Raw genomic sequence first — 16,261 nt, forward strand, 5'->3', positions numbered from 1 at the left:
GTTGTGTAAGTAAAATATATTAAACCATATTTCTAAATTTATAGAGCTGGTTTTGAAGTTGGACTCTGGCTCAGTCCCTCTCCAATTCCAAGCCTATTAGTAAGAGAAAAACCCAGAGTTTCTGGAGTTTCTGTCTCATGTCAAGAGCCATGATATGGGACAGAAAGAAATACGAGTTTAGAAAACATCTTTGCTTTTCTTCATATCTATCATACTTTTCATTGAATATATCTATCATGCCTTTCATTGAATATATATATGTATGTCTATATATGTCTATATGATTAATGTTTAAATTTTTCACAATGAACAATGAGTTTTTCCTGAAGTGACATTTGAAGTTTCCAGGAAGAAGATGGGGCCCCACAACAACTCTACCTGGTTGATATGACGTCACGATACTGTTAGTGCTACTACAAGACCTGTTTTGGGTACCAGCTGCACAAGACGATCCCAACTTGGTTAGCTGAAATGGTGCACATCTTGTACAACATTCTGGACAGACCTCCACAAAATACTCAGAGACTATTTCCAATTTTAAAAGACACTGATCTTGAAATTTAACCATCATTTTACTTTCACAGGTTCCCCCAGAAAGAACGTCGCCCCCATGACAGCTGGAAGTAATTCTAGAGGACGACGTCCCCTCTCCCAGTAAAGTTTGCCCCTGGGTTTAGGGACATCATATTAGGGGATGGGAGGCTGGGGGAGGAATTTTATAAGCTTAGGGATCATTTTGAAAAAAAAAAAAAGATGATGGAATAATAGATTTATAATTGTGAGTTACTGTTTTTAGACAAATATATTGGTATCGATTCTTGTATATTGATACAAAGTTAAATTATACTGACTATTGTATGCATGCATGTTTCTACCTCTGTTTAAAACATTTTTTAAGTATTGACATATATTGTATTGATATATATATTGTATATATTTACCATATTGCAGTGTACATTTCTACCTCTGATTAAGATACTTATATGTTTGTGTATTGATATATATTTACCTTATTGCAATGTATATTTGTACAGTGTTTATATCTGAAGGTCATTATCCTCATCTGTTACAGTTGTTTATTGTCTTAGTCTTTAAGTTAGATAGATATTGAGAATTATATAGATTAATAGTCATCTAAGTTTGTCATTTATAATTAAACTAATCAGGTTCTTTAGATATATAGAGATTATACTCAGTATAGATAGATAATCTTCAACCTCTTCGAAGAGCTGTAGAAAATGGCCTTTAATATAACTCAAGAGTTTCATGATAGTGAGACACAATTGCTCCTGGCAACAACGCTCTATTACCGAGAGAATGTTGAGCACTAAAGACACTCCACTGGGAGCTTGTCTTCTTGGCAGAACTGGCCTTTGGGTTAAGAAAAGCCCATACCTCAACCACTGACAGAGATACAGAGCGTGCATCAATGGATACAACAGGACTGTCATATCCTGCCAAGACAGGGTAAGATAGTTTTGAAAAGTTCCTTGCCTTTAATAATGGTATGTCAGTTATGTTAGGCCTTAGCCAAAGTTGGTTGACTCAACATTGCAAACGAGACTTTGGGTGATTGCCCAGGTAGTCAATTGTCTCTGTCAATTGTTGCACATTTTGGATATATCTCGTTTGTTAAGTAATATTTATTCTCTTCTCAGATCTTTGACAGAGTTGAAGGTTATATAATTGTAGTTACTCTCTACATTATTTAGACTCCTTGAGATAGAATGTTTAACAAAACTTTTGATTCTCAATATTGTTTGTTATATTTATTATTTGTTATTATTGTATATAGTTGTATTTGGTTTAGTTCTGTCTTATTTAGACAAAAAGGGGAGATGTGGGGATAAGTCCCACCCCTTAGGGGGCGTGTTCACCTCAGGCTAATGTTTGCCTATAAATTTGGCGAGCGTGCTCCCAGCTGCTGCTTCTGCTTTCCTGGTCTCCGCAGGAACGGTGGTTCTGTAAGTCTATTTCCCCATTAAAGCTGTCTGCATTCATTACAATCCCTCTGCATTCGCTTACGCCGTTACATAAAAGAAACCATGATCTATCAAAGTTGAGTTGGGGAGCCCAGTCCCAATGGATATATCTACAAAATACACCCGTACCTAAGGCCCAGGAAGTGTGGGGGCAGAAGGATTCTGAAAGTCTAGTCAGGGATTTGCTGTAAGACTGTGTTTCCTGACACGGGAAGCTATACCCATCTGTGTGCTAAACAAGAATACCAACGAACATTCCCAACTGGAAGGAGATCAGCACACAAGGTCTCAACCCTATACAAAGAACTAGAGGTCACTGTGTAAAGCTGGAAGCAGAAGAGTTGGCCTTCCCCAGGCACATAAATCAGTTATCCAGTGACAAAGAGTTAGCCATGAAAACATATACAGGTAACATTATATAGACTCGATGGGTATATTTTGGAGTACATACATACATACATATGTATATATAAAAACACATATTCATATGCTATGCATTAACTGCTGAAGAAAGAGCCCGTGACTTTGAAGAACAGCAGGCAGGGTATATAGAAGGGTCTGGAGGGAGGAAAGGGAAGGGAGAAATGTTGTAATTAAAGTACAATCTCAAAACAGGAAGATACAAAGGGAAAAGCAGTTCTAAGTGATTTTTGCATTCTTGCAAAGTCCTTAATAATAACATAACTATTTCTTAGAACACAGGGAATACTGTCTTAACCTAATAATCTAAAAATTGCCAGGAAGTGGGGCCTTTAATCCCAGTACTTGGGAGGCAGAGGCAGGAGAAGCCAGCCTAGGCTACAGAGCAAGTTCTGGGACTGCCAGGGCTACACCCTTGTTAAAAAACAAAAGTAAAGAAAAGAAAAAGAAAAAAACAAGTCAAATATGATGGTAACAAGCCAATATGAGAAATGCTTTTCCTTTCTTCCAATTCATAAAATAAGGTATAAAATGATAATGGAATATCAAATACATGTACGTTTCCTTAATGAATAATTTGATGGAATACAATGATTTTTTTTCCGGACATGCTGTAGAATATTAAAATCAAGATGAAAATACTCTGGAGGCTGGCATTCACAGCCCTGACTAAAAACACTAGCGTTCTTTCCTGATATAAGGCACTATTCAATTCACAGATTATTTAACTATGAGAAATAAGTCAAAGCTCTGTAGGAAACAAAAGCAGTTAGAAAAGGATGTGTCAAAATTATGCTATGCTATGATTCACATCTTTTTTTTAACACTTTTATTATTTTAAACTGTGGTGAAGGGGAGGCTCGTGCATGATTCCAAGTACCCTCGGATTCCAGAAGCATCAGGCCCTGGAGCTGGAGTTACAAGTGGTTGCGAGCTAAGTGCTCTCAACCACTAGGACATCTTTCCAGGCCAATTCACATCTTTTTATTCTTGATTTAGCCTGTACATCAAAAGCCAAAGCCCTCTACCCTCACCCTACCAATTTTATAACCACTGGGTGAAAAAAAAATGGGTTCTTAAGCAATTACTTTTGAAAATATACAAGTACTTAAACACCTGCTCTAAGAAGGGAAAAAATCTATGAAATGTAATTTTTCACTGTCTTGCAAGAAAACACAGCTAGAACTCTATAGCATCAGCATCCTTTCTGAAACAGAAAATCAAAGGTTTGCTTTGGGAATTTTAAGTACAGTGTCTTACCAACAATGTTTCCATTTGGCTATTTCTAAAACATAGACTCCTCAAGAGTAAGAACTCTACTTTATTCAGCATCAAACTACTTACAAGACATCCTGCTACACACTGGAACTAAAAAATTGTGCTGAATAAATTTCATAATCATGACAGTTAAATTATTTAAGAAAATGGCTTGTTGACTTTCTTATAAACCAAAGGATCTATCAATGGGTAAAGTTGTAAACCCAAAACTAAGTACATGTTCATGATAGCTAACAACTTGTAACTTCAAAAGCTTTCCACTCTAGTTTTACACATTATAATAAAGTTGACTAGCAACTATCCTTAAATGAAAAGACTAGTTGTAGATTAATGTAGTATAATCATATTTATATTTTAAAAAAAAGCAAACACCCACACAAGCAGCAACAACAAAAGATACATCTCTGACTTGGTCTAGTGGTATAGACCTGTAATAACAGACACTCAGCAGACTGCTGAGGCAGGAAAATTACCAAAGGTCTGGCTTGGCTATGAAGTTCAAGGTCAGTCAGCAAGGACAACTTAGTGAGACCTATTTCAAACTGAAAGGCTGAAGATGTGACTTGGCAGTTGACTAACTCACTTGGCATATACAGCCAAGACAAGACAAAACTGATCTGCGTGTTTATGCCCAGAAAAATCCCTGAGTATAGGAATGAGACTCCCCAATAGTGAAAAGCTAGCTATAGTGGGTGGGGATAAGCATCAAGGATGAGAAAAACTTTCCTTTTCAGAGAACTATAAAAATGTTTTAGCACATCTTTTGTTTGTCCAATCTTTACCAAGTTAGGATAGAAATAATGAATGCTGGGACAATGAGTTGTTTCAGAGAATAAAAGTGCTTGCTACCAAGCCTAGCAATCTGAGTTCAATCCCTAGCTTCTACATGTCAGGAGAAAACCAATTCCCACAAGCTGTCCTCTGACCATATATACACATAATAGGTAAATAAATGTTCAAATACCTATATTAGAGAACACATAGCCTCAAATGGGAGAGATAAAGATTTTAAAAAAAAAAAAAAAAAACAAAGAAACAATGGGAGTAATCAAAATAGCAAATTTCATTTTTTATAAACTAGTGCTGGAGAGATAGCTCAGTGGCTAAGAGCACCGGGTGCTCCTGCACAGGACCTGGGTTCAGATCCCAGCACACACCTGCCCCTCCCAACAGTCTGTAACTCAGGTTCCAGAGGATCTGACACCTGTTTTTTTTTTTTCTTTTTGGTTTTTCAAGACAGGGTTTCCCTGGCTGTCCCAGAACTCATTCTGTAGACCAAGCTGGCCTCTACCTCCTGATGCTGGGATAAAAGGTGTGTATCCCCACTACCCAGCCTGACGCCCTTTTCTAATCCCCACTGGCTGCTGTATGCATGTGGTGCACACAAATGGTCAGTTACACACACATACAAAGGCATGCACACACTCATAAAAAAATAAGTAATTTTCTGGGCTCAGAGGTTAAGAGTAATGGCTTCTCTTCCCCACATGGTAGCTCACAACTGTCTGTAACTCCAATGAGACATCTTCACAGAGTCATACATGCAGGCAAAACACCAATGCACATAAAATTTCTCTTTTTTAAAAAAGAAATAATTTTCTAAAAAATCCTTAAATTTTAAAATAAGCCCTATTCAAAAAAATAAAATAGAATCCCACTTGCAAATTTTTCAAGCTGATTATTCAATTTCAAATCCCTTGTTTTATTTAGTAACTATTTAATTAATGCCCAGTAAGTACAAAGGATTCCTGCTCTTACAGACCTTGTAATCCCACTGAAGGATACAATAATGAAATGTCATACAAACAACAAGAAAATTAAAAACTGATATTATGAATAGTGCTGATTAAATTCAATAAAGGATAAGAACTCAAATTAGTAGAAAAGAATTGTTAAAGAAAGTTACCCAGATTCTAGGCCAACTAAGACACATTAACTCAATTACTATAAATGTCAATCACCTGGACTGTTGTCCCTTGCTGTCATCTGCATTAGAAGTGCCATCTGCTTTCGTTCCGAGAGTGGGTAACCAAAAAGAATGCTAACTGGGGTGGATTTCTTACTTCCAGCTTCTTTTTTTGTTTTCTTCTTTTCTGGACCTTCTTTCTCTGTAACGATTAATAAATATGTAAGAATTGGAAACAAATATAAATATTCAAGACAACTTCTTTGGTAAATGCTATGTGTGCATATGGACAATGTGTGTATACTAGAGGTAGCCAGACAAAACTGCTAGACTTATATAAGCAATATTTTCCTGAAAGTTCTAGAAAAATATATTCTTGATTCTGTTAAAAATTTACTACTAGGAACATTTTAATTTTGACTGTTTGTTCTATTTAAGTGTAAAATCTTTAACAACAATTCAAATAGTCCTTAGTAGAGTTGTTTCTTGCTATCTCTAAGGATTGTTTCTAGTACTATGGGTAATAAAACCTGCAATTGCTCAACTCTCTAAGATAAAATTCAGGATTTGTATATAACCCATGTGACTCCTCTCATACGCTTTGAATTATGTCTAAATTACTTATAACATGAAATGTTATATTAAGGCTATGAAATAATTGTTATTCTGCATTGTTTAGGGAATAATGACAAGAAAAAATTCTGTAGTTTTTTTCTCAGTATTTTTATCTGTAATCAGTTGAATCTGTGGACAAAAGGCCAAGTGTAAAATTCTCTTTCACACAGTATCTAGCATTATTGCTAAGCCTAAATACCAATGAGCCTTACAATTATCGTCCTAATTCTACCAATTACTTGTACAATCTTGCAAGAAGGCTAAGCATTTAAGACAAGTCTCAACAAAAAGAACAATTACTGAAGAAAAGCCACCAAATCATTTCCCTGCAATGACTGGAAAGCTGAACATGGAATGATAGCAATCAAAGTTAAATATGAACAACTAAAGATTCTGTGTCGTTAGGAGTTAAAACATATCCTGCAAAGAGCCAGAAATTTCCAAAGTCCTTCTCAAAGAGATCCAATCTACCACAGAGGTCCGTTTTAACTGTTCGGAAATCCTTCCAGGAACACAAAGTACTCTCAGTTACGTGGAATGAGCTCAGGCTGCACTGGATGGTACAGGTACGAGATACAGATGTCTTTTTTCTTTTAGGAATTCACCTGAATTAATTCAGATACCAGGAAAAAGTGAATCAAAGGTCTGATTATTACCTATTTCTGGAATTTAAAATTCAGGTTTAGAGGTACTTGAAAAAAGAAGCTACAAAAATAATTAATAAAATTTGAAATTAGCAGAAATTAAATAATAGTAAATCTTGTAAATTTCAAAAATAAATTAAAATCTAATATTATCTACAGACACAAAAAGTTAATGATTGGTTCAGTATACCATCTCCAGTTAATTAGAAAAAAACTGGTATTGCAATGATCTAGAAAAATGAGGTCTTAATATTTTAAACTTTGTTGCTCACAAATGATTCAAATCATTCTGTGAACTGCTACTATGTCCAGATGTTGAATGGCTGATTTTTTCCAAACAAACCAAATGTTTCAAGACTTACTAAAAACAAACAAAAACAAAAACAACCTCATTGATATGTCTATCTTTCATTTTTATCATTCTTGTACTATCATCAGTAATGAACTGATTTCACAAAAATCCAATCTAGCACAATATTTAACCTATCACTAAAGTTATTACAAAGCTTTAAAGATGTCTTTGGAGAACACTTCTCTCCCCTGAAATACAGACTCTTTGTCTTAATGATTCTCTATAGATCTTTGTTTTCTAATGTTTAGGGAGGAACAACTACTGTTGTTTTGAATGGCTTTTCATCTGATAACAATATTTAAATACAGTGAATGTATTTCTCTCCTAGAATCAAAATATTTAATTTAATCTAATATACAAAAATTTAAGAGAATGTTGAAAAATGCTTCTAGGAAAAGAAATACAACCTGACAACAAGAGTAGACCCCTACCAGTACTTTCCTCTTGTGGTTTCTGAGACAGGTTTCTGCTTTGTAGCTTAGGCTGACCTTAAACCTGTGACAGACTGGCTGGCCGCCTTTACCTCCCTCTGGAGTGCTGGGATTATAGGTGTGGATTACCACACCTAGATGCATTGCTTATTACTTGCAAAACTGTGCATTTTAATATAATTAAAAAAAATATAGATACTCCATGCTGAATATGGTGGTGCATGCTTTTAATCCCAGCACTGGGAAGGCAGTGACAGGTGGATTTCTGAGTTAAAGGCCAGCCAGATCTTCATAGTTCTAAATCAGCTAAAGTTACATAGTGAGACTTTGCCTCTTCCCCCACTACACACACAAAAAGGATGACACTCAAAGTGTATATACTTGATTATACTATCAAATGATCAAATATGTAAGTACTTCGGAAAAAGACAAATTGGATGTATTCCAAATATTTAAACAAAAATTTTACACTTGCATTCAATATAAACTAGTTTTTTTTCTCTGAGTTACCATAATCATCTTCAAAAAATTTACATTTTACATGAACTAGGAAAAGAAAGTGAACTGAACTGTGGCTGGTATAGCTAAATTTGAGACAATTACATTAAATTATTAAATTGTTAAATATCAGACTACTATATTCTAAAGTTTATATTTCAAATTTATTATTTTTAATTTTTTGTGTGGTTTTGGTGGTTGTTGTTTTGGAGACAGGACCAAACTATATATCCCAAAATAACACAGGATTCACTGTACAGTCTAGCACTCTCCAACTTGCAAACTTTTTGACTTCTATCTACTGAGTGCTTGGGTCTAAAGTATGCAGCCACATATCTACACAGTTTGTAAAATTAGAAATCATCACAGGACTATGTGGGATCTACACTCTGAATGCCTCGTCTGACTGGGCATTGAGTAGACAGTGATGGCAACTGTTTCTCTGAAAAGGAGCTAGACAGTTCTCATGGTTGCTTGTTTGTTTTTGAAGGTGGGGTAGCTGGAGACCAAATCTAAGAATTTCACACGTGCTGTGTAAGAGTTCAACCATGGAGTTGTATCTCCAGTCAAGTGCTCCATTTCTCAGTAACTAAAACATATACTCATTTGTTCTAATGAGTCAAAACTTTAAACACAGGTACAACCAAATACCATCATTTAGTGCTGTCTGCCACAGAACTGAAATTCTATTTCAAGACTGTTAAGGAAAACTCTATAAGAAATTTACCTAAAAAAAAAAAAAAAGAAAGAAATTTACCTAATACTAATCAAAATAAAAATTAAAATGCTCTTTCCATCAAATCAATCTTTCTGTCCTTTCTTAGCATTCAGAGCTTCAGGAACAGAGATGCCTCTCTCACATTCTAGAAGATCAGTGCTTTTTCCTTTTCCGGTCAGAATAAACACAACACTCAACATTGTCACTTTTCAATTAAGTGTAAAGTTACCGCAGAGAAGGGACAAAACTTTTTCTTGGAAAACTTGGCTCATAAACCTATTAGTGTCTCAAAAATTAAGGAATAAAGTATTTCTCAGTGAAGTAGTTTCCAAGTAAGACAATGGAGGCAGGTGAGCATAACTTACTCATCACATTTGTAGTGTGAATATTGCATCCTGGGGGAGAGGGGCACTGCCATTAAGCCCAGGTACTAAAAACGCTATGAGCAGGTGACTGTGCCTTCGTCAGCAGTGGCAGGCAGACCATGGTCTACTTCATCAGGCCTGGGTCAGCCTTGGTGCTCAGCAGTCCTCTTTAGAAAGGCACACTGATGCCACAGCAAACACAGCCACAAGGAACTTATCACCTCAATGATTTCAGGTAACTTTAAGGATGAAATTAGTTCTTCCCCACCTCTAGAGAGTTCCCCAAATTTGTAAGATAAACAAAATACATATAGAAACAGTAGGTTTGTGCTCAATTTCTACAGCTAAGTGTCATATGCTAAAAATTAGAAAGAAATTCCCAGGGGCTATACAAGATTTTCATTTTGGTAAGTTCAAAGATGAATGTCAGTCTAATTTTAAGAAGAAAGAAAAGATCAGTCAAAATAACTAGTCTTGCTTGCCATGATGGAGCATGCTTTATAATCCCAGCACTCAGGAGGCAGAACCAGGCAGATCTCTGTGAGTTTGAGGCCAGCCTGAGCTACAAAGAGTTCTAGGCTAGCCAGAGCTACACAATGAGGCCTTATTTCAAAAGCAATTAGTTTTATTCTTTATTTTAGAATGAGGGGGTTTCTCTCCTATATTTTTCATTTAGAGTAATTATGAATCCCAAACAACTGAAGCTGTAACTAACTAGAGAAGTTCTAACACAGTTAATGAGGGGGGGCATTTGTCTAGGTGACCCCATATTTTAATACATTTATGGTTAAATTCTGCATGTAAAGCAAAAATCAATAAACACTACAGAATTCAGTGAATACTATTTTTTAAATATCTATTTTAAAAGAAGAAATCACCTGACTAAACAAGGACGCTAATGCCGTTTATCACATGAGTACACTTGGGAAGGATTTACAACAAGGCAGACCAGGAGCCTTGGCGTCCTCTCTTAGGAAAGACTCTAAAGCTGAAAAATTTTGGTGGATTCATATAAATTCATTTAATTTAGCAAAGATATCTATAAACTGTTTTGAAAACAAGTTACTTATAGTACACTACTCAAATAAACATGACAAAATCCACTGGCTAAACAGGAACACCTGATAATCTAATTACCTGAGTATGTCCTGTAAGAAGATATAAGTCTCTCCCCCCAATTTTCACTTGTATGTCCTGGGTCTGAATCTACAGAATGAAAAGAGACAGGAGAAAAGAAAAAAGCATACCAAGGGAAATGCAGAATTCAATGTAACAATATTTTTAAAAGACTATCAGTTAATTAGGCAATGATGTATCACTGGCTTTACCTCAAAAATAGTATTTAGGAACAACAAATGACATTTAAAATACAGGTTTGTCCAACATGTAACATTTCAGTTTTCTAATCAGAGTACCTTAAAGTTTAGAAATGTAAACCAATAACACTGTGATGTTGTTTAAGTATAGCTCTTTTGATGCTATTTGTTTAACTCTGTCAATAGGAGAGACAATGTTCTTATCACCAAATTCTGTTTAGAATTTGTCTTTGAGTAAGATGAATCAAACTTATTTTCTATGACGGCCAAAATTACTCCCAAGTCAAAAGAACATCTAGGATCTCAGTACCATCCTAGACCACAGACCGTTCACAGATTATACTCATTTCCAGTCATAGGAATTACTGCCGCATTTACTAATGAAGACAGAGATCATCCAAAACTATCATCTAGGCTTAGAATATGGACTTCTACCAATTTATGACAGCTATCGAGAACTCTGATGATACAAACAGAGCTGCTTTTACTTTTAAATAGTAAGTCATTTAACTCACAACTTACTATTCTTATAGTCACAGCCTCGGTTTATTGACACATATATATCTTTCCAGAATAATTGTTACACACAGAATTATGACTAATCAAATGTTGGGGAAAAACAAATTAGAAAACAATCACAGAATACAATATATGAGAACTTTAAACTTTTCTGTTTAGTAATTAGAAGGCTTGTTCAAGAAAAGGGGATCATTAATAAAATAACCTTTAATCAAATGTAAAGCAACTTGATAAGCTGATTCAAAGACAAGACTTTCAATGAACATGTATTACACAAACTACGTAAGAATTACATTTTAAAAAAATCCAACATTTCACATAAAAATAAGCCAGGTTTTAAATGACTTCCATAGACTACTTGGCTTCACTGACGTATTTAATGATTTTTGAGACAAGGTCTCACCACATAGCCTAGGATGGTCTGGGACTCAGTATATAGACCAGGCTGGCCTCTAAACTCAGATTCATCTGCCTCTGCCACTCCCTCCCAAGTAATTTATGTTTTGCTAACGTTCACACTACCATAATATTCCACTGGCCCTCCCTTTATTTGTTCGCCATGACCCCATGTTCTTCCCTCTACTACTTCTATGTCATAGAAACGTGTCTGTATTTAAATCTATATTCTGTAGATAAAGGAAATTGTGATGCCTCATCTCTCTCCCCTTACCCTCTTTATTCCCCTTTCTTCTCCCAAAATAGTTCTCCTGCTTTCATGTCACATACACACATACACAGAGACACTAACACACAGACACTAACACACAGATACAGACACACATACACACACACATCTTGTAAAACATGTTATTCTCTCCACATTGCTTGAGTCACTTTAAGGTAAGCCCTTTAATAACATCCACAACCTCAGGAAAGGTGAATTTCTATGGCTGGCTGACAGAGAAGGCTTCATTCACAAAATTTAACATAGTCTACAACTTTGGGATCATAGACTTTGGGACCAGACTGTGCCTCTTTGAATTTTCTTGAATCACACTGCCTTAAATGTCAAGAGAAAACACAATAGTGCCAAGTAAATGATGTTACCAAGAGGAGACTACATATATATGTGTATATATATACACACACACACACACACAATTATATATCATATTATGATATTTCTAGATACTTATGCAAACTGAAATGATAACACTACTAGTTCATCTCTATAGAATATTAGGACTATCATAAGTAAAACCACGTCCTTTCAAGTTTGGGACATCTGTAAGCTACTGGAGGCGTCTTGGCTAGGTATGATTATCTTGGAGAAACATGAAGAATCAGAAGGCCCCCTTTTAATAAAGGAGTGATTCAGGATATAAAAAGAAAAAACGCAGTCTACAAAGACAGTCTTGATGACACTACTCATCAAACAACTGTAGGTTTTTAGTTTAGCAGTCAAGAAAGAGCCTCCTCATACAGGGCATCAAAGACAGCTGTCTAGTACTTCGACATATGGTGTTATGACTTTCCCTTGGATGGCATGAGACTTAAAAAAAAGTTAGTATAATTGTAGAATTGGTAGTGGATACTTATTAGATTTATTAAAAACTTTTAATAATGCCAGGCATAGTGGCTTATGCCATTAATCTCAACAACCAGGAAGAAGAGGCAAAGTGGATCTCTGTGAGTTCCAGGCTGGCCAGGAATATATAATAAGACCCTATTTCAAAATAGATAAACAATTTTTAGTAATTATTAAAGGTACAAAATTTCATCAGTTTATTACACTTTATAAACAGTGATAACATTATAAAAGTCATCTCCCCTATATTTGTGTTCCCTTTCATATTAGGAATACCCAAATCATGATCAAAGTGACAAACACCATCAGGTTTTGGCTTTCAGTATTCTCATGCAAGTTCAGGACACTAATCAATAGCAGCAGATTTAAAGTTTCTTGGTTTTTTGAGACAGAGTCCTCTATGTATCCCAGGCTGGCCTGAAACACACAGAGATCTGCTCATCTATGCTTTCCAGGTGTGTGATATTAAAGGCAGGTACCATCACGCCTGACTAGAAGTTGCAGTTTCTAAGGAGGTCATTTCATTAATAAAGGACCAAGTCTCATGGGAAGAAATACACTCTCGTGCTCCCTTTTGACAAGAAGTTGAGCATGCAACTAACTCTAAGGGGAAAATGTTTAAGGAAAAAGAACTAAAGGGGATAGAAAAGAAAGACTAAGAGGAATCTAGTTTCATCTTACATTGCTGAGTTGAATCAACTCTCGACTATGTCTAGTGTTCTCATTGCATTAAATCACAAAATCCTTAGCTAGGATGAAGAGAGGGTTCAGCAGGTAAGAGCACTGGCTGTTATCCCAAAGGACTTGTTTTCTTTCTTTCTTCTTCCCCCTTTTGGTTTTTTGTGGTAGGGTTTCTCTATGTAGCCCTGGCTGTCCTGGGGCTACCTTTGTAGACCAGGTTGGCCTAGAACTCTCAGAGATCCGTCTGCCTCTGCCTCCCCAGTGCTGGGATTAAGGATGTGTGCCACCACCGCCTGACCAAGAATTAGTTTCAATGGTCATCACTTACAGGGTGGCTCACAACTGTCTTCAGTTCTGCTCTTTCTGATGCACTCTTCAATAGGTATCAGACACATGTGGTACAGAGATACATACAGACAAAAACCCACACAAATAAATCCTTACCTACCATTGATTCATTCTGTCACATTTAATTACTATGTCACAAAGTGAATCACACTACATCACTTTTCAAGGTCATAATTCTCTGAAGTTGGTAATGTGGAAGAAAAATTGTACTTATGAAAATGAAAAACAGAATTTACACAGAAGCCAAATTATCTTGTCAGGTAATAACACTGATCAAATACCAAAATTTCCTCCTCCCACTGCCTGCTGAGATCACAGCTTGCCTGTCCTGCTGGAGTGGCCAGCTGGAGGAGACATTCTTTCAAACGTTAGTAAAATTGCCCTCAAGCTTAAAAGAAAAAATTAGCCGGAAAACAACTGAAGAAGACAGTTAACAATGACATCTGGCCTCCACAAGCACTTCTACACATCTACACATACACACACACGCACACACACACAATCACAAACATCTGCATGCATGCACGAGTGCCCATGACCCCTGTAGTGGTTTGAATGAAAATGGCTCCACAGGCTCATTGATTTGAACACTTGGTCACAGGGGAGCAGCACTACTTGAAAGGATTAGGAGGTGTGGCCTTGTTAAAGGAAGTGTGTTACTGGGGGTGGGCTTTGAGGCTATAAAAAGTCCATTATAAGCCCAGAGTCTCTTTCTTCCTGCTGCCTGAGGACCCAGCTGCAGAACTCTTAGCTACTTCTCCAGCACCATGGCTGCCTGTGTGCTTCCATGCTTGGACTAAACCTCTAAAACTAAGCAAGCTCCAATTAAATGTTTTCTTTTATAAGAGTTGCTGTGGTCAAGGTGTCACTTCACAGCAACAGAACGCCAACTAAGACACCCACCCTGCACTCCATGGCACATACATCTGGAGAGTCAGTTCTCTCCTTCCACCATGTAGGTCCCAGGGATTGAATCTAGGTAACAGGCTTGGTAGCTAGCACCCTTATGTAGTACATCTGGTGACCCCTGACATGTTGGAGTTTTGAGAAATAAAATAACTATGAATTAAGCAGTTAGCCTCATTTGGAAGGTACTACATATTTCTGCTTTATTTGTAAATCAAAAATGCCTAAACTTTTTTGCTGTGTCCAAAAGGCAATAAAAAAATGCAACATCTTTTTCTCATATATACAAAATATTAATGTTTATCTTACTGAACAATTTTCATTAGTGAAATGAACCCCTAAAACTAAGTTCTGAACATGCTAAGAGATTTATTATAAATATTCAGAGTAAGGAATATAGACATTGTTTTTTTAAATCTATTAGAAACCATAGTTTGGATGATAAACAGAAATACTTCTGCCCCCATGACCACTCTGAAATACTCAGTCTTTCTCTATGAGCCAAAATGTCAAGAGGAGTGGTGCACAGAAAAGTAAAAAGAAACCATAGTTAAGAATATGGTGAGTTTATCAGAAAATAAATTATTCTACCTGTGTCGGAATCTCGCTCTTCATTTCTTGATGGGCTAATGGCAAAAGGCAGTTTACGTTTCATAGATGATTTCTCTTTCATTTCCTTGCCCATATCACTTCGGTCAGTTTTTGACATTTTGCTGTAAGACGCAATCTTGTCTTTACTCTAGTGTAAAAAAAGATAAAATTATATCAATATTAGCTAAACAATATGAAATTTTAAATTAAATTCTCTTTATTATTTGGGCTGGATTGACGGCACAGAAATCAAGAGCACTTGTTCTTGCAGAGCACCTGGATTCAGTTCCCAGCTCCACATGGCAGCTCACATCTCTGTATCTCCATTTCCTGGTATCCAATGTCCTCTTCTGACCTACATGGGCATTGCATATGGTGATGCACGTGTGTGTGTGTGTGTGTGTGTACGCTCACACACGCATATACACACACCAATTATACATTTTCTAAAATCCTCTGTAAAGGAATTTTTAAAATATAAAAATATAATGTTATCAATGACTTAAAACAGAGCTTCAACAATTAAATCTCCTTTGTGCTGGTTAGTTTTATGTCAACTTAACAAAAGCTACAATTACCTAAAAGGAGGGAACCTCAATTGAGAAAATGTCTCCATAAGATCCGCTGTAGGGCATTTTCTTAATTAGTGATTGACAGGGAAGGGTCCAGCCCATTGAGGGTGGTGAAATCCCTGGGCTTCTATAAGGAAGCAGGCTGAACAAGCCATGATGAGCAAGTCAGTAAGCAGCACTTCTCCATGGCCTCTACATCAGCTCTTGCCTCCAGCTTCCTGCCCTGTGTGAGTTCCTGCGCCCAGGGTTTTTGATAACAAACTGTTATAGAACTGTGAGTGAATTATGACCCTTTTCTTCTCAAGTTTATTTTGGTCATGTTTCATGATATCAACAGTAATTCTAACTAAGACATCCCTCAACCCTTTACTTTTTTGAGACAAGATCTCACTAGGTAGCCCAGGCTGGACTCAAACTCACAGTAACCCTCCTACTGCAGCTTCCCAAAAACCAATATTATAGGTGTGAATCACCAACCTGGATTAATTTTAACATTTTCCCAAGGTTATTTCATAACAACAGAAAATTTAAGTAACACTAAGATAGCTTGACTATAACAAAATCAAATACCTAAATATAATCTAAATGTAT

The 16,261-nt window shown here is 36.3% G+C and overlaps 1 protein-coding gene across 4 annotated transcripts in view; it reads right to left on the reverse strand.

Annotated features, from left to right (window-relative positions):
• Ankrd12 (ankyrin repeat domain 12) overlaps positions 1-16,261 on the reverse strand; it is a 116,640-nt gene that overhangs the window by 75,991 nt on the left and 24,388 nt on the right. For 3 of the 4 annotated variants that reach the window (XM_050153429.1, XM_050153430.1, XM_050153431.1), the window contains exons 3-5: positions 15,099-15,246; positions 10,347-10,415; positions 5,642-5,788 (exon numbers count right to left, since the gene is read on the reverse strand). In XM_050153429.1, coding sequence (XP_050009386.1) covers positions 5,642-5,788; positions 10,347-10,415; positions 15,099-15,246 — 364 coding nt within the window. The remainder of the gene's footprint in view (positions 1-5,641; positions 5,789-10,346; positions 10,416-15,098; positions 15,247-16,261) is intronic. The other variant, XM_050153432.1, reaches the window with a different exon arrangement.

This window comes from Alexandromys fortis, unplaced genomic scaffold (assembly GCF_014885135.2).
Source record: "Alexandromys fortis isolate MF-2015 unplaced genomic scaffold, M_Fortis_MF-2015_v1.1 scaffold_61, whole genome shotgun sequence".
Taxonomy (NCBI): domain Eukaryota; kingdom Metazoa; phylum Chordata; class Mammalia; order Rodentia; family Cricetidae; genus Alexandromys; species Alexandromys fortis.